Below are 21987 nucleotides of genomic sequence, written 5' to 3'. Positions count from 1 at the left end.
GCAGGTAATGGTGAGAAATTGCTAATATTTCTGGCACAACAGCAGCCTAATATACAATAGACGGCAATAATAACTCTGCAGGCCAATACGTAACAGATGGCAAGATAAGTTCCCTATAACAAAAAATTAATGGAAGTGTAAATGATCGTAAAGAGAATCCACCACTAAGTATTATCAGTAATAAATAGTCTAATGCAGTGTTTCTCAATTAAATTTGGCCATGGAACCCTTTTGAACTCGATAAATAATTGCGGAACCCCCCCAAATTCTTAACAGTATTTTTACATATGGGGCCAAAAAAAATGTCGAAATAAGCAAATTATATACCAGCGTTTCTCAATTAAATTTCCCCGCGGAACCCTCTAGGCTCCGTGGGGAAATTACACTTACACTCGATACCCTCCGCCGAAAAATCCGGGACATCTTCCCTTTTTCGGCGGCATGGAGAACAGCTGTTCTCGGCGGCGCAATGTCACTTTCTCGCGGAACCCTAACAGAGTTCCTGAGGAACCCCAGGGTTCCGCGGAACTCCAGTTGAGAAACACTGATCTAATGCAATGCTAAGTCGCAAAGATTGCAAAAATATTAACATAATAAGCACCTAATAGCATGATAAACGAATGCTAATTAACCAAATGCAATAATATTGACAAAAAATGGTAGGATGTTCTAATCAATATGAACGCTAATAAACAGATTGCAAGAATATTAGCATTATAGAAACAGAATACAGTAGGTTGACCAGGTAGCAAGTGTGAAAAATCGGGACGGGGTGGAGGCGCCTATGTACGACAAAGCTCCAAAAATCAGGGCTGTCCCTGCAAAATCGGGACATCTGGTCAATCTAGAATCCAGTAATAAATTATTGTAAATTGAATGCAATAATAAATATAGATCACACACAGAAGAAGGCAGTAAAATACGAATGCCGATAAAAAAATAGAATGATCAATATGAAAAATAATGCAATGATAATATTATCAATAATAAATAGCAGAATGCAATCGTAAATATGACTGCTAATGGACTGCTGGAATATGACATAGAATAAAAGCAGAGTGCACTAAATGATCATAAATAGTATGCAATAATAAATATTGTTAATAAGCAGCTAGGTGCAAAAATAAATGTGAATGCGAATAAATAATTGAGTGCAAAAATATTAAACATAATAATGCTGAACGCAGTAAGAAAGTGTAATAAGAGAATGCACAAATCAATATTATTGATACTAAATAGCAGAATGCAAAGATAAATATGAATGCTAATAAATAATTGATTATAATAATATTATATATAATAAAACTGAATGCAATAATACAAATAATCAAGAGAATGCACTGATCAATATTATTGATAAGATAGAGCAGAATGAAATAATAAATATGAACACTAATAAAAAGAGTTTGAAAGAATATTAAATATAACAACATGCTATAATATAGAAATGCTCCTAAGCAGAGTGCATTAATAAATATTACTGATCATTCATAGCGGAATGCACTTATAATGAGAAGAGAACCAAGAGAAATATTTTGGCTCAACTTTTTTCAGCTAAAAACACAGACTTAGCAAGAGCGGAAAGTTTGGAAAATTCCCGTCGCTTTCGCCCAATGGTCTGAGAAAGAAAAACCAACGTATTCCGCCGATGCGGAAACACTTTCAGTCGTTCCATTCGGTTGCATTTCTGTTGCATTTTTTTTTTTTTAAATTAAAAATGCTTTTTAAAATACCGCTTGCCCTCCGAACCGGTTCAACCTGAACTCAAAAACCCTGCCTTTGGATCATTTCAAAAAAGGTTGATTCCCCCCTCCCCTGAATTTCCACCAAAACCCACTGTGTGCCCGGTTCTGGAGAAGGATGTAGGACCGGAAGCTAACTTGTAGGCCACGGACGCCAGGTCCTGCTATCACAGTCCCTCATGCAACTAATCTGATCAAACTCCATCTTCAGACTACTTTGCACACCTATTAGCACACCTATTGGCACGCCTATTGGCACGCTTGGCACACCTATTGGCACGCTTTCCCAGACCTTCACCCCTTGGATGTTTAGCAACTTGCTTGCTGACTCCATTGATATCTCGTCCTTTTTATCCCCACTCCGCTATTACCCGTAATAAATCTGAACGACCCTAACGCTTGAGTGCAATAATTGATATTCTTGATGCTACAGAGCCTCGTGCAATAAGCAGTGTTATTTTTAACACGCAGCAAAATGCTCTACAAAAACGTGACTGAATAGCAATCAAATGCATTGATAAATATCATGAATGAGAAGCGGGGAATGCAATAACCATAGTACTAACGAGCAGAATGCAATCATGGTAGTACGTAGAATGCGACAGCAATTAGCATTGGTAATCAAGAGGAGAAGCCAATAAATGTGGTTGGTGACATTAAACAGATCAATGATTATTGCTACTAAAGGGACGAATGCTCTAATATTGGTACTAGGGGAATAAAAAGGCAAATATTATCTGTGACCAATAGGAGAATGAATTAATATATGGCCATGAAGGTGCAGAATGGGATGATTATTCGTGATGATAAACAGGAGGGTGTAATAATTATTGAGAATAGCTAACAGCATGATCAAGGTTCAAAAGTTACCAATAACCAATACTAGGCGAATGATATGAGGAGAAGAATTAATAATGCAGTAGGGGAATGAAATAGCAAATACGATTTACGCCCCGTAGGAGAATGAATTCACTCATAGTCGTGACATTAAGCGGCAGCGTGTGATAATTATCCATGCTACCAGAGAGGAGGGTGTAATAACGGTTGAGAATCCGAGCAGCAGGCAGTCAGTGTAATCAATAGCGAAGACGCAGGCCGCACGAATCGCTCGGCACGATACAGAGCAGGGGGAACGGGAGAATAAACGGTATCGACCCGGGAAAAGCAGAAAGTAAAACGTCAGGGCCGGCCCCGGTGAAATGCAGCCCTAGGGACGGCCACGGATAAAGGAAAATGCCACCGGGAGCCGGGACGGACCCTTCGCTGGAACCGACCCGGTCGCAAAAGGTTCAGCTGCCGTCCAGGGCTCAAGCGTAATTTTTTCAGGCCCCAGTACAAACTTGGAACATGGGGCCCCCCTCCCACACACATGCCCCGTGGGGGTTGCAGCCTGGGCCAGGCCCCCCCACCCCAGGGCCTCCACGCCCCAGTAAAGTGCATCCTCCTCTCCACCCCCCCATGTGGGGGCACTGCAGCAGATCCGGGCCAGCCCCGGCTCGGTCCCACGGGTCTCAGGCAGGTCCCGCAGGGGGGGGGAAGGTGTGATCTGGGGGGGGCTCTGGGTGAGTCTGGGTATGGGGTGACCGGACAGCAAGTGTGAAAAAGCGGGGCGGGGGGATAATTGGGTCCTAGGGGAGGGGCGTCATAAAGTCCGATATAAGCCCAGTCCCTCTAGTCCAGGGGTCCTGATAGGGGGCATGGCCCCACCTTCCCCCCCAAAGAAATCTGCCCCAGATATTGATAGATGAAATGCAAGCGCCGCAAACCTGCCAGTACAGACCTAGAGGGTATATGGACTGCCCCTGGGGGGGTCCTGGGTGCCAGGATAGAGGGGGGACGGAGGCTTGTCTGGGACTGGGGGTGCCCAGCTGCTAGAATATCATGGGAGGCCTGGAGGTATCGGGGGGGGGGAAATAAGAGGGATCTTGTGGGGGGCAGGGACACAGCAAGGGGGACCCAGGGGGAAGGGATGCCACAGGGAGAGTGGGGGTGTCCCGGGGGGCAGGGACACAGCGGGGGGGGGGCTGGGATGCCACAGGGGGAGTGGGGGTGTCCTGGGGGGCAGGGACACAGCGGGAGGGGGCTGGGATGCCACAGGGGGAGTGGGGGTGTCCCAGGGGGGCAGGGACACAGCGGGGGGGGCTGGGATGCCACAGGGGGAGTGGGGGTGTCCCAGGGGAGCAGGGACACAGCGGGAGGGGGCTGGGATGCCACAGGGGGAGTGGGGGTGTCCCAGGGGGCAGGGACACAGCGGGGGGGGGCTGGGATGCCACAGGGGGAGTGGGGGTGTCCTGGGGGGCAGGGACACAGCGGGGGGGGGCTGGGATGCCACAGGGGGAGTGGGGGTGTCCCGGGGGGCAGGGACACAGCGGGGGGGGGGGGGGGGGCTGGGATGCCACAGGGGGAGTAGGGGTGTCCCGGGGGGCAGGGACACAGCAGGGGGGCTGGGATGCCGCAGGGAGAGTGGGGGTGTCCCTGGTGGGGGGGGCAGGGACACAGCAGGGGGGTGGAGGGGGCTGGGATGCCGCAGTCACGTCCCGTTGCTGGTGTTTTCCTCACCCATCCCTCCCGCACTGCAAACCTGGGATCCCCTCCTCCCCCCCCCCACACACACACCCCGTCATGGCCCCGGCCAGGACCCCCCCTCCACAAAACATGCCTGATGTGGGGGGGGGAACGGACTCTCCTGGTGCAGACTGGGATGATGTCCCCCCCACCCCCTCCCCGACCTGTTGCCATGAGAGATGCAGGGCGATGGAGTGGATGGGGTTAATGGTGGGGGGACGGGGGACTGGGGTGTGTGGGGGGGGGGGCGGAAAGAGACAAGAGGTGGCACCTACCACGCACAGACACATGGATGACAGCTTGGTCCTGCCCTTCATGAGAGCGGCTGGGGGGGGCGGGGAACCGGCCTGGGTGGGGGGAGGGGAGGATGGGGGGGAAGGAGAGGAAGGGGTGGGGGTGGCCGGTCACGATAGATGGAGGGAGCGTGAAAGGGCGGAGGAGGGAGCTGAGGGGGAGGGATGTGTGGTGGGGGGGTTGCGGCACACGCGTGTGTGTGTGCGCGTGTGTGTCACACTGTGGGGCGCGGGGATTCGGGGGGGGGGGAAGCGTCTGGCGGGGGCTGGGTCGAGGAGCTCCTGGGATGGAGGGGAACGGGGGAGGGCGGAGGGGGGCGGGGGCAGACAGAGGGGGGTCCTGGGGTGTCTCAGGGAGGGTCTCTATGGGGTAGGGGTGGGGGCAGTCTGTGGGGTGTAGTGTCCAGTCTCTGGGGAAGAGGGGGGGGTCTCTCAGAATGGGGGGCTCAGGGGAAGAACTGGTGGGGGTAGGATGTGGGGGGAGGACTCTAGAGGAGGGGGTGTCTGGGGTTTGGGGGGCAGGGATGGAGATCTGGAGGTGTCAGTGATCAGGGGCTCTGGGGGCGAGGTGGGGGGGTCAAAGGATCTAGGGGTCTCTGGGGAGGGAATCTGGGGGACAGGGGATGGAGGTTGGGGGCAAGGAATTGGGGGTCTCTGGGGAGGGGTGTTGGGGGGCAGGGAATCGGGTGGGTCAGGGGAGGGATGTTGGGGGGCAGGGAATCGGGGGCGTCTCCTGTGGGCCGAGATCCCCCCCCTCCTCCTCCTCCATCCCTGCCTCACCATCTGCCGGTCGCTTAGCAACTGAGCCATGGGGGCCCTGGGGTTGTCATAGCGACCGGCTCCGAGCGCTGGTGAGGGGGGTGGGCGGAGGTGGGGAGGGCCTGCGACATCGGAGGAGGAAATAGGGGGGCAGGGGGAAGGGAGGGGGCATACTGGGAGGGGGAGGGGCAGTTGGGGAGAGGAAAGGGGGGATGAGGGAGGGGGCAGGGAGATGGGGGCAAGAGGGGGAGGCCATGGGTGGGGGGGCGAAGTGTTGCTAAGGGAAAGGAAGATTCTGTACAAGGCATCCAGGGTTCGCTTTACTTCCTGTCCTAAACTCGGGAGGCTGAAAATCAGCCGCCCCACCCCAGAGGTGGCCGCATCCCCATAAATGCAGGTATCTGCCACCTCCTGTCCCACGCAAGCGCTGACCCCTGCTGGATACATCTAGCCCTGCATCCAATCTTCACGCAACAGGCCTGAGGCAGACAGCTCCCTGCCAGCCCCGTGTCCCTGCCCCCTTACCACACTCACTGGGGGTCCGTGGTGGGGGACGGGGAAGAGCAGCCAGGAGCTGCCCCTGTGGGTCAGGAGAGGACGCAGCTTCCTGGGAACACATGGTGCAGCCATTGGGTTGCTATGGTGTGTTCACGCACATACACAAAGACACACACACAACAGCATCTCACACACACATCACATCACACACATACACAAACACAACACAGCATCTCACACACACAACACAGCAATGCACGCACATCATCACACAGACACAGCATCTCACACACACAGCTCTCTCTCTCTGTCTCTCTCACACACACACACACACACACACACACACACACAATTTGTCAGTGCTGGCCCCGGCGGCTCCGAGACCAGAGCACTGTTTGCTGTCACTGGGCCAGTGCCCAGAATGCCCGACCCAGACCGGGGCCCCATGTGCCAGACGTGGGGTGAGCTGCTCCTCAGGGCCCAGGCTGGCAGGGGACCCACACCTGGCCTGTAGGTCAGAACCCTTCTGCACCCGGACCCCCAACTATTCCTGCCCCTCTGCCAGGGCCTATGGGGTGTCAGCAAAGCTGAAGGCCAGGCTGGCATGGGGCTGCGGGTCGGGAGTGAGGGGCACCGACGGAGCTGGGGGGGGCAGGGCCGGCTGCCCCTCGAAGTCGCCCCCTCTCATTGTGTTGCTCTCATACAGCCATTCACTTCCGGTGTGTCAGTGTCACACGCACGCGCTCCCACACAGCCATTTCTGTCACCGGGAGTGAGAGAGACGCACACACAACCTCACACCAACACACTGAGAAACAGACACAGACACACAACCTCACACCCAGACAGACACACACACACACAGATGCACACGCAAACTTCCCCCCCACAACCTCACCCAGAGAAACAGACACACAGACACACAACCCCACACTCACACCCAGAGACACACACATATATATTCACACAGATGCGCACACAACCTCCCAAAAACACAACCTCACTCACAGAGACACAGACACACAACCTCACACTCACACCCAGAGACACACGTACAACGGCACCCACACAACCTCACCCTGACACACGCACTCCCTGGCACATGGAGGGACACAAGTGTAGCGTTGCACAGATACTCAGTGTCTCTCTCGCACACACCGCTCAGACACATCGCCAGCGTCACACATGCGCCCCCACACCCACCCACACAACTTGGGGCAGAACTTTCTCCTCGTTCCTTTTATTCCTTTACACTTCACTTCACCCCCAAACCCACACACCTGTCCCCTCAACGTCCGGACGGGCCACAGAACCAGAACCAGGACCCACGTCCGGCCTGAGTCCAAACCAGGCCCCCCTGCCAGGATCAACCCTGCCTGCGGCACGTCCCTCAGGGTCAGAACCGAATCCCGACACCAGAACCGACACCGGCACCTGCGTCAGAACCAGACCCCAAGCCAGCATCGCAGCTAGCTCCAGAACCGACACCAGAACCGAATCCAGAGTCAGCCCCGGTGCCAGACCGGCTCCCAGAGCCTGAAGCAGAACCCAGAAGCTAATCCAGAATCGGAACCAGCACCTGGGTGAGAACCAGAACCTCACCTAGGATCCGAACAAGCATGACACTTTGAACCAGAACCCGCCTTGCACCCACAACTGGGTTCTAACCCAGCATCAGAGCCAGCACTGATACCAGAACCAGAACCCAGACCCAGACTGGACCCAGAACCAGGCTCAGCCCCAGACCCGATACCCAGAACCAACCCAAACCATGTCCGGAGACCCCAATATCCTCCCCCCCCCCCGACCCCTGACTTGCCCCCTCCCGCCCCTAGGGGGCAGCGCCTGAGCCCCTCCCCCACACCCTGCCAAACCAGCCCCCCCATAACTATGGGGGGGCAGGATAATGGTGCAGCCCTGGAGCAAGGAAGGAGCAGCCTCAGACCCCCCCCTTATCTCTGCCCCCTGCCCAGCCCCCCTTGGATGCTGGCTGAGCACATCTGAGGGCGGTGGGGAGCAAAGGGGGGGGCCCCCATATGGCTATAAATAGAAGGTGGTGCCGCAGCCACCCACAATGCCGGGGAAGCCGCCCACCTGACTGCACGCGCCTGTCTGTCCGTCTAGCCCTCCCTCCCCGTCTATCCATCTGTCCATACGCACCCCTCCATCCATCCACGCCCCTCTGTTCACCCCTCCATCCACCCATCCATCCGTCCATTCACCTGTCCACACCCCCTGCATCCATCCGTCCATACACACCCCTCCATAACGTCCTTCTGGCCATCCACCCGTCCACACGCACCCCTCCATCTATCCATCCGTCCCCTACGTGGCCCTCTGTCTATCCATCCACCCCCTGCACCCCTCCATCTCTCTCCCTCCACCGATGCCCCCCCCGCCACCTATGTCATGACCCCCCCAGTCTCACCCCCTCTCTTTTGCTAGCCGGGAGCTGGACTGCCCCAGCCGGCCAGGAGGACGCATCCCTTTCTGCAGATACCTCGGGGATCTGATATCTCCCCCATGGCGACTGACCCCCAGGCTGGAGGGGAGCAGGGGGACATGGGGGACGTTCAGTGCCCAGAACTCATGGGGTCCCCGAGCCGGGAGACCCGACCCTGGGGGAGGGGGCATTTGTGTGAGCCACAGGGTGCCCCCTAGTGCCGCCCTGGGGCATTCCCCCCCCCTGCAGCCCAGCGCCCCCTAGTGCTGCCCTGGGGAATTTCATCCCCCCTCTCTGCAGCCCAGCACCCCCTAGTGCCCCCCTGGGGCAGTGAGTCTGGCCCTGCTGAGCCCCCCCCCCCAGATCAAAAGAGGACTGGGGGGGCACGGAGAGCTGGGCCATGCCAGGAAAGCAGCTGCACGTTCTGCCTTTCCTTAAATAATTCCTCGATCAAGGGATGTGTAACGAGTTATTCCCTGGTTGCCATGGCAGCCCTCACACAGATGGATGACGGAAGTGGGGTGGGGGGAGGTGAGTTGCAGGCATGGGAGGGTGGGGGCGATGGGGGGGAAGGGAAAGACAGGATGACGGAAGGGGAGAGATGGAGAGAGAGAAGCTGGAAGGAGGGAAGGTGGAGATGGGAGGGCTGGGAGGAGAAGAGAGGGTGGGAGGAAGGAGGGATGGAGACAGAGCGGGCACTGCCGGGGCAGAGGAGAGGGAGGAGAAAGCAGCCAAAGAAAGAGTGGATTGTCGTCCCCCCCCAGCCCTACAGAGGGGAGAGAGAGTGATGGATGGACGGATAGTAGGGGTGTATGGGGATGGATGGATGGACGGATGGATGGGGTATATGGGGATTGATGGATGGATGGATGGACGGAAGTTGTGTATAGGGATGGATGGATGGATGGACGGATGGACGGAAGTTGTGTATGGGGATGGATGGATGGATGGACGGATGGATGGATGGATGGACGGAAGTTGTGTATGGGGATGGATGGATGGACGGACGGACGGACAGTGTGTATGGGGACAGACGGACGACTGGATGGAGTGTATGGGGATGGATGGAGTGTATGGGGATGGATGGAAGGATGGGGATGGATGGAAGGACGGAAGGTGTGTATGAGGATGGATGGATGGATGGATGGATGGACAGACGGATGGAAGGTATGTATGGGGATGGACGGACGGATGGATGGGTTATATGGGGATGGACGGACCGAAGGTGTGTATGGGGATGGATGGACGGGGTATATGGGGATGGACGGATGGATGGATGGGGATGGATAGAAGGACGGACAGAGGGAGGGATGATCCCTCACGGTCTATGGAAAGCTGCTAGGGGATGGAGCAAGGTACAAGCGGGGGAGGAAGGGATTTAGGGTCTCCTGTTGTGGCCAGACCCCCCGTGACCAAGATCGGGTCGCGCCAGGTGTTGCCCAGACAAACAGCCAGAGCCAGTCTCGGCCTGGAAGATCTTCCAAACGACCCAGCCAAGGGCCAGGAGAGGAGAGATGGGGGGCGACTGCCTGAGCTCACCCAGCAGGGTGGGAAGGAACCAGGTGTCCTGACCTCCAATCTGTAGCTCTCACCACTGGGCTGCACAGCCCAGGGAGCCAAGCCGGCTGGTTTGGGTGGGACACCCGCAGGGCGCCGGGCACCTGGGTCCTGGTAGCGTCTAGGGTGAAATGTAGGGCTGGGGGGCAGCCTTAGGGTAGAGGTGGGGTGGGGTGAGGGTTAGAGGGCGACGGGGATCAGGGGGAATCATGTGTGTGTCTGTGTGTAATTCTGTGTGTGTGTGTGTGTTAATCCTTGTGTATGTGTAATTCCGTGTGTGTGTGTGTGTAATTTCCTGTGTTAGTCTGTGTGTTAATCCCTGTGTGTGTGTGTGTGTAATTTCCTGTGTTAGTCTGTGTGTTAATCCCTGTGTGTGTGTGTTATTCCTTGTGTTTGTCTGTCTGTCTGTGTGTAATTCCCTGTGTGCGTGTGTGTGTTATTCCCTGGGGGGGCGTTTGCGCCTTAGCCTGTGTGTGTGGTTCTGTGTGGACGTACACACCCATACCCCTCGTCGGCGTGATCCGCCCTCTTATCCCATGACGCAGGGGGGCTCCCCTGGCCCACCCCCGATGGAAATTTCCCTGGGGGACGCCCTCCCCCCCTGCGCCAGCAGCCAAGACCTCCCCGCCTGGCTCTACAACAGGTTCCTGGCAACCCCCGAGACCGACCGACCGCCAGCTCTGCCCAAAACGGCCGCTGCCTTCCGTGAGTTACTGGCACTGGTGGGCACCAGGCCACGGGGAGGGCCCCGGCGGCGGGAGGCCCCGGCAGGCCAGGCCGTGGCTGTTCACACCAGCCGCCGCCCTCCCAGGTCACCCTGCGAGCCCTCGGCTTTCGATGGTCCCGAAAACGCCCCCAGCAAACATGGCTGCAAAATCCTCCCCCCAGGCCTCACATCGCTAAATCGGCCCTCAGTTTCCTCAGTTCCATGGGGCGCAGCTCACGGCGCGGTGGGAAGGGGGGGGGGGCTGCTGTTAGGGGTACGGGTGGAAATGTCTCCCCCAGGGCTCTTCCTCCGGGGGCTGTGAACCGGGTGCGAGGTTGCAATGAAATCAGCTCAAACTTGGCCTGGAGGCCTCTTCATCCAGAACGTACCTCCAGATCCTCACCCCTCGGTGACCCAGACCCCTCCAGAACGTACCCCCAGATCCTCATCTGCCTCCAGAACATAGCTCCAGTCCCTCATCCGTCGGTGACCCCTCTCCAGAACCTACCTCCAGATCTTCATCCAGAAATCCCCCAGCCATCTTATATTCCCCCCTGCTCCCTTCACCCCAAATCAATTCCCCCCTCCTACTCCTGCTTCCGCCTCCCCATTTCACCCAGCCCCCCAGCCCACCTGTGCACACGTGCACGCACACACACGCACGCACGCACACACACACGGATCATCGCGGAGTGTGTTTTCCCCAGCTGAGATGAACAGGGGATTGTGCGCTCCTCTGGGATCCCAACCTGGCCACCCCACTGCCACCTGCATCTCCCCCTCCCCACCAGGCTCAGACCCCGCTGCCAACATCAGCACCGGGGTTAGGCTGAGGGGCTAGCTAGGCCAGGGATGCCTGTTAACTACACACCACGGGGGACAGGCAGCCATATGCATGTACTCAGTCATAGCCGTCCACCCACACAGCCACAGCCATCCATACAGCCATCCACACCCACAGCTACAGCCATCCATACAGCCGTCCACCCACAGCCACAGCCGTCCACCCACACAGCCACAGCTGTCCACTACAGCCGTCCACTCACTCAGCTGTACACACATACAGCTGTCCACCCACACAGCTGTCCACCCACAACCACAGTCGTCCACCCATACAGTCGTCCACCCACAACCACAGTCGTCCACCCATACAGTCGTCCACCCACAGCCACAGCCGTCCACCCATACAGCCACAGCCGTCCACCCATACAGCCACAGCCGTCCACCCATACAGTCATCCACCCATACAGCCGTCCACCCACACAGCTGTACACACATACAGCCGTCCAGACAGCCACAGCCATCCACCCACACAGCCACAACCATCCATACAGCTGTCCACCCCCACAGCCGTCCACACACACAGCCACGGCCGTCCACACACAGCCACGGCCGTCCACACAACCGTCCACACATACAGCTACAGTCATCCACCCACACAGCCACAGCAGTCCACACAACCGTCCACACACAGCCACAGCCGTCAACACATACAGCTGTCCATACAGCCGTCCACACACACAACCACAGCCGTCCACACAGCCGTCCACACACCCAGCCATCCACACATGCAGCCACACAGCCCCACACAACCACGTGCAGGCACACGCACCTCTTCCCCCAACTCTCCCTGCGCCTTCGTTAACACCCCCTTCCTCCCATTGACACACCGGCTAGCAGCCTTTGGGGCTCTGACACACACCCACACACAGCACACAACCCACACGGCTGCGCGAACACCCCTCCTCCTTCCGCCACCCCCACCTGCTCCCCAGCCCACCTCCTGCCAGCCCGGTAAACCCAAGAACCTGGGGGCAAGGTCCTGGCCTACCCTGGGGGTCCAAAACCACGCGATCAGAATCCCTCACCCACCCCACATGCTGTTCCTGCCATCTACCCCCCAGCCCCGAGAAACCTCTGCCATCTGTCTTCACACACACACACGCACCCCAGCCAGGGCAACACAACCACACAGACATACATGCCTGCACACACAGACACCCCCCCCCCCGTAGCGGCAACCCCCCATTTGCACACTCACAAAGGCACACGCACTGCGCACACGAATTTGCACACCCCAGGCGCACACAAATATGCCGTCTCCCCGAGTAGGCACGCTGTATGAGCGCATGCACACACAACCACCTCCCCACAGACACACACACGAGTGCACACGCACATGCTGCCCAGACACACAATTTAACACCCACAGCCACACGCAGCCAGGGGGCACCGAAATGCCGGGTGGATTTTCAGGGGTGATCCCCAGCCCCACTTCCCCTGTGCCCCGATGAGGTGGGGCATCTGGGAGAGCGAGCGCCCCCAACCACCCCCCAAATCTGGGGCGGAGGTCACGTACAACACACACACACACTCCAGGCCCTCCCAGCCTCCAGCCAGCAGAGGCAGCATACAGGGAAGGACCAAGTGTAGGAGGACTGGCTAGGCAGTGGGTAGCACACCAGAGCCCCTAACATTCCCCCAGCCCCATAGGGAGCTCCCAGCCCCCCCCACCCCCCACACACACAGCACTAGAGCCTCACACACAGCCCCATAGAGACCCAGCACCCCCACAGCCCCATAGGGAGCTCCCAGCCCCCCCCCACAGAGTCCTAGAGCCCCACACACAGCCCCATAGAGACCCCAGCATGCCCCACAGCCCCATAGGGAGCTCCCAGTCCCTCCTCAGAGCCATAGAGAAAGCTCCCCAGCCCCCAGAAATCTGACAGCCCCCCCAGCCCCAGAGAGGGCCCCAGTCCCTCCCACAGCCCCCTAGACAGCCTCAGCCCCCCCACCACAGAGTCCCAGCATGGTGAAGTCCCCCAGCCCCCCCCAGAACCACAGTGAGTCCCCAGTCCCCCATCCCAACAGGGCTATTGAGTGTGCCAGCCCCATAGAGAATGCCCAGCATCCCCTCCCAGCCCCATAGAAAAATCTTGGCAGCACAGCACCACAGGGAGCCCCCAGGCCTCCCCAGCCCCATAGAGAATCCCCCAGCATTCCTCCCAACCCCATAGAGAACCCCTGGCCCCACAGCACCACAGAGAGCCCCCAGGCCTCCCCCACGTGCCATAGAGAATCCACCAGCATCCCCTCCCAGACCCATAAGGAGCCCCTGGCCCCACAGTGCCATAAGGAGACCCTGCCCCCCCAGCACCATAGGGAGCCCCCAGGCCTCCCCAGCCCCACAGAGAATCCCCCAGCACCCCCTCCCAGCCACATAGAGAACCCCTGGCCCCACAGCGCCATAGGGAGCCCCCAGGCCTGCCTCCCAGCCCCATAGAAACATCCAATCCCCCCCAGCCCCATAGACAGTCCCCTGCCTGCCCCATAGAGACATCAAGAACCCTCAGGAACTCTCCCCCCCACGCGCCAATACCATGGAGATCTTCAGTTCCCCCCCCCCCCCAGCATCACAGAGACCCCCCCAGTTCCCTTCCCCCCTCCCGACAGCACCATGGAGATCTCCCTCCTGCCCCTCTGTACCTTGGAGACCCCCCCCGGCCGCCCATCTCCCCCCCCCCAACCCCATCTCCCTCCCCTACCTTGGTGGTGACAATGCAGAGACAATCCATGGCTGGGGAGGAGAGAGCAGCGACGTGGGGTGGGTCTGCAGCACATCAGATATTCCGGGGGGCTGGGGAATTAATTGCCCCCACTCGCCTCCAATTGCCCCCCCTCCTCCTCCTCCTCCACACAGGCTCGCTGCCCCCCCACCCCCCACCACGCCTGGCTCCGCGGCTGCTGTCGTGCGCCCCAAGGTGCAGGTGTGGGGGGGGCGGAGGGGGGGTCTGCCGAAGGCAGAGACGGATGGAGGGATGCAGGCGGCGGGTGGAGGAATAAGGGGGGGGGATGGAAGGAGAGGGGCTGGTGGAGGGAGAGGGGGTCGGATGATGGAGGAAGGCAGGCGGTGGAGGAAGGCAGAGAGCGGTAGACGAGGCAGAAAGGGGGGGCGGAGGAAGGAATGGGGTGGAAGGAGGAGGGGGGGCCCTACGCCAAGCTGGGGGGTTCCATGGGGTGGGGGGGGAGCAGGGCCGGGGCCGGGGACCCGGAGAGCAGCGGGCAGGGCCGGGCACCCGCCCCGTGCGGCCAGCTGGGTCCAGGCAGCGTGTGGGTGCCGGGTGTGTGTGTGGGGGGGTGTTAACCCCCTGCGTGCCGGGAGGGACTGGATTGGGGACCGAGGAACATGCGTGAGTGTGTGGGTGACAGAGACACAATCTGTGTGTGAGTGAGATAGAGAGAGATAATGTGTGTGTGTGTGTGACAGAAAGACACACACAGAGACACAATCTCTGTGTGTGTGTGTGTGAGTGTGAGAGAGAGAGAGAGAGAGCCACAATCAGAGTGTGTGTGTGTGTGTGTGTGTGTGTGTGTGTGTGTGGAGACAGATACACAATCAGTGAGTGTGTGTGGAGACAGACAGAATGAGTGTGTGTGAAAGAGAAGAACACAGTGTATGCATGTCAAAGAAACAGACAATCAATGCATGCGACAGTGAGAGACACAATCAGTGTGTGTGTGAGAGACATAGTGTGTGTGTGTATGTGTGTGTGTGAGTGAGAGAGAGAGAGAGACACACACAAACAGAATGATTGCCTGCCAGCCAGCCAGGGACCCAACGAGTGTCTCTGACCGTGTCTGTGAGACCCCATTGGTACCTCCCACACTGCCCCCCATTGGGACAGACCCCCCACCACATCATCCCCCTCCCCACACCGCCATTGGTACCTCCCACTCCCACACTGCCCCCCATTGGTATAGACCCCCCCCCCAAAAGCTCCCAGGCATTAAATATTCCCCAGAACTCCCAGTCCCCGGGGTCAGGGCCTGAACCCAGGAGTCCTGAGTCTCCCCCACCCCAGCACAGTCACTAGCATCTCGGCACCAGGCGACAGGTCCCCGTTTAACCGGCTGCCCCACCCTAGAGGTGGCCGCATCTTCGCGCCGGGAGAAGGGTCCCCGGGTAACCCGCTGTCCCACCCCAGAGGTGGCTGCATCTTGGCGCTGGGTGAGGGGTCCCTGTGTAACCTGCCGCCCCACCCCAGAGGTGGCTGCATCTCGACGCTGGGCAAGGGGTCCCTGTGTAACCTGCCGCCCCGCCCCAGAGGTGGCTGCATCTTGGCACCGGGCGCAGGGTCCCTGGATAACCTGCTGCTCTGCCCCAGAGGTGGCCACATCTCGGCGCCGGGCGAGGGGTCCCCGGCTAACCAGCCCCAGACGCACTGTGGGGGCGGGTCCGTGGGTTACTATTCGCTCCTTAGGGCGACACGAGGCAGGTGACAGACGGAGCCGTGTGGACACGCTGCGTGCAGCGCCGGAGCGGGAAGGGGGACGGATGGACGGACGGACAGACGTGGGAATGGCTGGAAGGGAGAGGTGTAAGGGGATAGTCCTGCGAGGGCAGGGACGGACGGACGGCCATGTAAGGGGAGGGACAGGCGGACGGACAGGCCTCCCCGAGCGCCGTTTACCTTGGCCCGAGCCCCGCGGGCCGGCAGGGGCCGCGCGTCCGTCACCGCGGCCTCGTAGAACTCCTGGATGTCTGGGGGCAGAGACGGGAATGTGTTACCGGGGGGGGGGGGGGGGGGGACGTTCCCAGCGCTCCTGCCCCGCCCCCCCAGCGTCCCCTGCTGAGCTAGACGGGCCCGGCCGCTGGGGGAGGGGGGCAGGGCGGCGCCGGTCCGCCTAAGCCGGGCCCAGACACTTAATGCGGATTTAAACCCTAATTATAGCCCCCAGGTCTCCGCTTCCGCCCCTTCCCCGGCTGCCCACACGTGGGGAGGGGTGGGTCACGATTTAAGCACCGCCCCCAGGCCCTAAGCCCAGCCCCTGCCTAGTAAACCCCTCCCCCAGACTCCCCCCCCCATCCACAGTCCCTACGCCCCTCCCCTGCTCCATAATCCTCCTCCCTAGTCAGTAAGCCCCGCCCCCCAGGTCATTAAGCTCCGCCCCACCCTTATACCCCTCCCTTGCCTGCCCGTTCTCAGCCCCTCCCCACCCAATCCGTGAGCCCCTTCCCCGCTCCCTAAACCCCGCCCCTTCTCTGCCAGACCCGCCCCAATCCCTGAGCCCCCCCCCCCCCCCGCTGTGTCGGCCTTGCCCCCCAGTCCCTAAGCCCCGCCCCCGTCCCTAAGCCCCGCCCCACACACAATCTGTGAGCCCTGTCCCTGCCCCTTCTCTGTCCTCCCTGCCCCCAGTCCCTAAACCCCGCCCCTGCTGTGGCGGTCCCGCCCCCAGTCCTTAAGCCCCGCCCCCCAGCCAGCACCTACCCAGCAGGGCCTGGAAGAGGGGGCTCTGGAAGGTGCTGAGCAGCGTCTGGGCCCTCTGGCGGAAGCTCTGCTCCAGCGTCTCCTCCATGGGGCATAGGGCAGCCTGGGCCTCTGGGGAGGAATGGGGGGGTCAGGCAGAAGGGCTTGTTTCCAGGGGGACCCCACGATGGGGGCACACACAGGCAGGGGAGGTGTTTCTGGGGTGACCCTGGGTTGGGGGTACATGTGTGTTTTTGGGGGGGTTTCTGGGCCAGCCGGTTTCTGGGCCCCCCAAATTTCCAGGGGGTCACAATAGGGTGTGTTTCCAGGGGCATGCCAGGTGGGGCACATTTTGGGGAGAGACTGGGATGTGGAAGTAGGGGGGCCAGCAGTGGGGTGAGTGGGCGCACGTGCCTCACCTCTACCCCAAATACACCCCTGCCCTATTCCACACACACACACAACTCACCTCTACCCCAAATACACCCCTGCCCTATTCCACACACACACACACACACACAACTCTACCTCTACCCCAACACACACACACACACACACACACACTACCCCCAAATACACCTCACACACACACACCCTGCCTGACTCACACCTCCACACATTCTAAGCCTGACACCACAACACACACACACACGCAACTCACATCACCCCCTCTCACAACTAGACACCCCAACTCTCTCTCTCTCACACACACACACACACACCTCATATAGCCCCTCTTCCCAAAGAGTATAGCCCAGTTCTCACATACACACCATTGTATCAACGCAACCTCCACAACACCACCGCACACTGCCTCTCAAACTCTCACACCTCAACACTTACCACTCTCCCACGCAACCCACACAGCACATAACTCTACACACCACACAAACGCTCACGCCATCACACACGCCATTCTCCCATGAATCGCTAGTACTACACAACACACACTTACACACTCACCCCTCACCTGCCTTCTCTCCCACATAACACAACACATGAACTCCCACCCCTACATCCACACCTCTCTGCCACCCAGCCCCACAACAACACAAACTCCCATACCTCCACACATGCCTCTGCCATCCAGCCCCACAACACAAACTCCTACACCTCCACACACTCCTCTCTCCCACCCAGCCCCACAATGCTACACAACACACAAACTCCCATACATCTACACACACCTTTCTCCCACCCAGCCTCTCAGTGCTACACAACCACAGCCCATGAAGCAAATCCCCGACACCCACTTGTTCACCCCCCAGCCCCATTGCCCCACATGGCTCCTACTGCCCCAGGGAGGAGGGGGGGTGTTGGGGACACCTCTGCACCCCCTCCGAGCTATCCCGGGGGCACCGACTTGGAGGGAGCCGGGGGAGGGTCCCTCACCTTTCTGTTTCCTTAGCATCCCGGCGGTTGGGGGTGGGGGGCGTGCTAATCCTGTAATCTGCCTTCCCGGCTTAAAAGATCGGGGCATATCTGGGTGCCCCGGAGCATTGTGGGAAGTGTAGTTCTTGCCCAACCCCCCCCCCCCCGGGATAAAATCACGCCCCCCCCAAGTCACCAGCTGCGGAAAGTTGGCACCAACAATGCCATCCCCACCCCTGCCAAGGGCCATACGGCGCACACCTCTGTGAGGGGCTAGCCCCCACTCCTCTGCCTGCCCCCCCACACTGTGCCCCCCCAACACCAGCCCTCTGTGAAGGGGCTTCCTGGCCCCCCCACCTCCCCAAAGTCACGCGCCCCTCTGACACAGCCTTGTGGGGCGAGGGGGCCAGACAGCACACCTGACATGGGGGAAGGGCAGGCAGAGAGTCCCTGGCTTTGAGGGGGGGCACAGAGCCTCTGGCATGGGGGGGACCCTGGCATGAGCTGGGAGGGAGCACACAACAATGGGGAGTTGGCCCTGGTGGGGGAATGGGAATGCCACCAAGACGGGGCAACCCTGATGGCCTCTGGCCCCGCTCCAGCATCGCCACCGGCCCTTTCATCGGCACATGCCTTTGCTGCTGCCTTTCCACAAGGGGCAAATCCCGAACTGGCCTCTCGGTGGCCGGGAAGTCAAGACGTTCGCCTGCGGAACTCCTGGCTGCATGATTCTGAAGCCACCACGGGCTGGCGACTGCCCATCAGACCCCGTCTCTGTTTGCTGTTTACCTGCAGGACTCGCCGCCCCATGATTGTGGCTGAGCCCAAGACAATGAGGAGCGATTAACTCGAAGGACTCCCTGCCACATGATGGCTGGGCCCACTGTAGGAGGCTTGCACAGATCAAGAAAACCTTGGTTTGACCCTCAAGCCAATTAATTCAAGCCAGGACCAAAAGATGGGGGATTGAAGAGGGGTGGAAACGGCTGGGATTGGGCAGTGACGGGATACCGGGCTAGATAGGCCCATGGGTCAGACACAGGATGGGGGCAGACGGGTCATCAGGCCATTTATGCCCCACCTCGATTTCCTTCTCCTTCCAGCTCCCCCCCCCCCAGAGACTTGTCCAGAAGGGGTCGTTAACCAGCAGAACTCCCCACCCCATAGGTCACCCCCCATGCAAGCGGAGATTTCTTGTCTCCTGCCAGGCTCCTTCATGCACTGGAAATAAGTAGCTCCCCCTAGGACTCGGGGGCATAGCTCCAGGGGGGAATCAGGACATTCTGCTCTAACCACTAGCTCCCACTCCCCTCCCAGAGCAGGGGAGAGAACCCAGGAGTCCTGGCTCCCAGCCCCCTGCTCTAACCCCCCCCCAGACTTGCTCTAGGCCTGAGCCAGCTCTTCACCCAAGAGTTTGAACTCCAGATGGCCCCCCACATCTGCTGCCTAGCCCCGAAAGCAACGGCGCAGGGACATCCCGGCTCGAATGCGTCCAGTCATCCAAACGCTGCCATTTATTATTGACAAAGAAACACCCTCAGCAGTGAGACCCCCCCTGTGTGGCCCACGGACCCGGCTGGCTGGGATGGGGGCAGCCCTGTTTCTGGGGGGAGGAGGGAGGGCACCAGTGGCAGGGTCCCTGGTTTTCTTCCAGAGGTGCGAGATTTGAGGGCAACCCCCCACCCCAATGCTGCCTGGCTGCTGGGGGGATACATCACGGCTGGGGCTAGTTAAAGTTCAGCCTCGTAACTCACGTTCCCCTCCCCTCCAGGGCAACCTTGAAACGAACATCCCCCCGGCTGCTCCCCCCTTCCTTGAGGGAGCCTTGAAACACCTCAGGGAGCCTCGAAACCAATATTCCCCTCTTCCTTGGGGGAGCCTCGAAACAGACATTCCCCCCCTTCCAAGAGGGGCACATTAAGGCATTTCCACAGCAGATGAGCTCCGTCCCAGAGGTACCATGTCACGCTGGACATATTAGGGGGAAGTGGTACAGCACCCCACTATTTGACCTGCCCCTCCTCCTGTCCCGAATCCTTCAGTGAGGGGGCACGACGCCGCCCATTCTCCACCAGGGCCTGGGAGATGCGGCGCAGCTTCTGGAAAGTCCCGTGGGTGCGGAACCAGGGCCATGAGATGGTCCCAGGCCTGGGGGGGCAGAGACAGAGAAAAGGGTGGGTGAGATGGGCACAGAGACTCCCCTCAAAATCCTGTCCATCCCCCTCCCACCCAGCTGCCAGAGAGAGGGAGGGAGACAGAGGAGTGTCAGGGGAAGGGAGGGGAAGGGAGTGACTGAGGGGGGACGGATGGAGCAGTTTTGCACAGCAGCTGCTCATGTGGGGCAGTGATGGGGGTCTGGGTCAAGGAGCGCGATGCCCTGGGGTGGGGGAGGATGAGCTGTTAGAGCTGCCCCCCCCCCCCCGAAATGACCCCCCTTCCACTTTTCTCCAATGCACCTTCATCCCCCCCAACCTCCCTCGGGGCCCGTCACTACCATGGGAGAACCCCCAAACGGACACAGGGCAGCTCTCTCCCCCTCGGTTCTCAGCTCATTCTCCTGGCTCCGTCCCTGACCCATTCGTTTCCGGACCCCTCCCATGGGGTTCCCAGCGTCCCTCCTGTGACGGGGCGCCCTGCTCCACCAGGGCACGGCCCTGCACCGAAAACACGTCCCCGCAGGGCTTCCCGGGTGCCAGCCCCAGCTACTCTGGCGCCAGGACGCTTCTTGTGCTGGGCCCTCCTCCCTGCCCCACAACCTGCCCCATCCCTGCCCTCCAAGTTCCCCACTATTCCGATCCCTCCTCTCTGCCCCCAACCTGTCCCCCAAGTCCCCTACTATCCCCACCTCTCTGCCCCATCCCTGCCCCCACCCCAGAAGCATCCCCTTGCGCCCCTCACCTGTGGCCACACAGGGCAGGTTTCTCTCCCTCTGCTGGGCTGAGCCGCAGGGCAGCAGCCCCTTGAAGCCCCCAGCGGGACCCCCACAGCTAGGTCATGGTGCCCCACGGTCTCCAACAGCCGGGGCGGGGCAGCTGCTTATCCAAGGAGCCGAGATGCAGCCACCTCTGGGGTGGGGAAGGGCAGCTGTGAACATTGCTGAGCCCCGCCCCACACCCCACCTGCAGCACAGCATCCCACAGCCTGCTGGGGAGAGCATCCCTTGCTGCCGTACGGGCAGGTGCCATGGGGTGAGGGGGCACGTCGGGGTGGGGGCCCCCCAGAAGCTGGGGGTCAGCATCAGGGGCCCTATGGGAATGGAGTAGCCCCTTCCCGCCCCTGCTCTGCTCCCCCCATTGGTCCCCCCACTTCCCCTATGTCCCCTCCCCAGCTCCCCCCACCCTCATAAGGCCCCCGGACCTCCCACCTCCTGTCCCCCGTCATCTCCTGCAGCTTCTCTACCCCCTCCCCCACCCACCGACCGGGCCAGGGGCCGCCCTCGCTCCCAGCATGGTCGGTGTGTGTGGGTCCCGTCTGTCTGTCTCCGCCCCCCTCCAGGTCACCCTCACCATCGGGCCCTTGGCAGCCCCTCCCCCCACGTGATGGGCGGGGCCAAGGGGAAAGGGGCGGTGCTTCCGTGGGACGGGGAATCCTGGGAAATGTAGTTCAGGTGGGGGGTGATGATGTCATAAGGGACACGTCACCGCCCCCCCCCTCCCCCGAGACTCCCTCCCCGCTCACAAGTTCCACCTCCGGGATTCCCCCCTACAATCTATTCCCCTCCCCCCCACCTTACACCCTCCCTACCCAGGGATCCCCCCATAGTGTATCCCTCCCACCGAGGGAGAGCTCCCCCCACAGTCGACCC

General features: G+C 59.7%; 2 protein-coding genes and 1 long non-coding RNA gene across 5 annotated transcripts in view; 1 reads left to right on the top strand and 2 right to left on the bottom strand.

Moving 5' to 3' along the window:
* DLG4 (discs large MAGUK scaffold protein 4) overlaps positions 1-14490 on the bottom strand; it is a 52510-nt gene extending 38020 nt beyond the window's left edge. The window contains exon 1 of the mRNA XM_067555618.1: positions 14109-14490. Coding sequence (XP_067411719.1) covers positions 14109-14138 — 30 coding nt within the window. The 5' untranslated portion in view covers positions 14139-14490. The remainder of the gene's footprint in view (positions 1-14108) is intronic.
* TMEM256 (transmembrane protein 256) overlaps positions 1-21987 on the top strand; it is a 159514-nt gene that overhangs the window by 83903 nt on the left and 53624 nt on the right. The gene's annotated exons all lie outside the window — the stretch shown is intronic.
* LOC137156917 (uncharacterized) lies at positions 19679-21756 on the bottom strand. Of its 3 annotated transcripts, none has more exons than XR_010920948.1 (3): positions 21689-21756; positions 21081-21247; positions 19679-20330 (listed from the first exon to the last, which is right to left on the bottom strand). It is a non-coding gene; the product is annotated as an uncharacterized lncRNA (long non-coding RNA). The 3 variants fall into 3 exon arrangements; XR_010920946.1 differs by lacking the exon at positions 21689-21756 and adding an exon at positions 21547-21666; XR_010920947.1 differs by lacking the exon at positions 21689-21756 and adding an exon at positions 21598-21662.

The sequence above is a fragment of the Emydura macquarii genome, unplaced genomic scaffold, assembly GCF_026122565.2.
Source record: "Emydura macquarii macquarii isolate MOO-44397 ecotype Brisbane River unplaced genomic scaffold, CSIRO-AGI_Emac_v2 contig_306, whole genome shotgun sequence".
Classification (NCBI taxonomy): domain Eukaryota; kingdom Metazoa; phylum Chordata; order Testudines; family Chelidae; genus Emydura; species Emydura macquarii.
The sequence above is the reverse complement of the archived record's forward strand: the minus strand, read 5'-3'. Positions and strand labels throughout refer to the sequence as shown.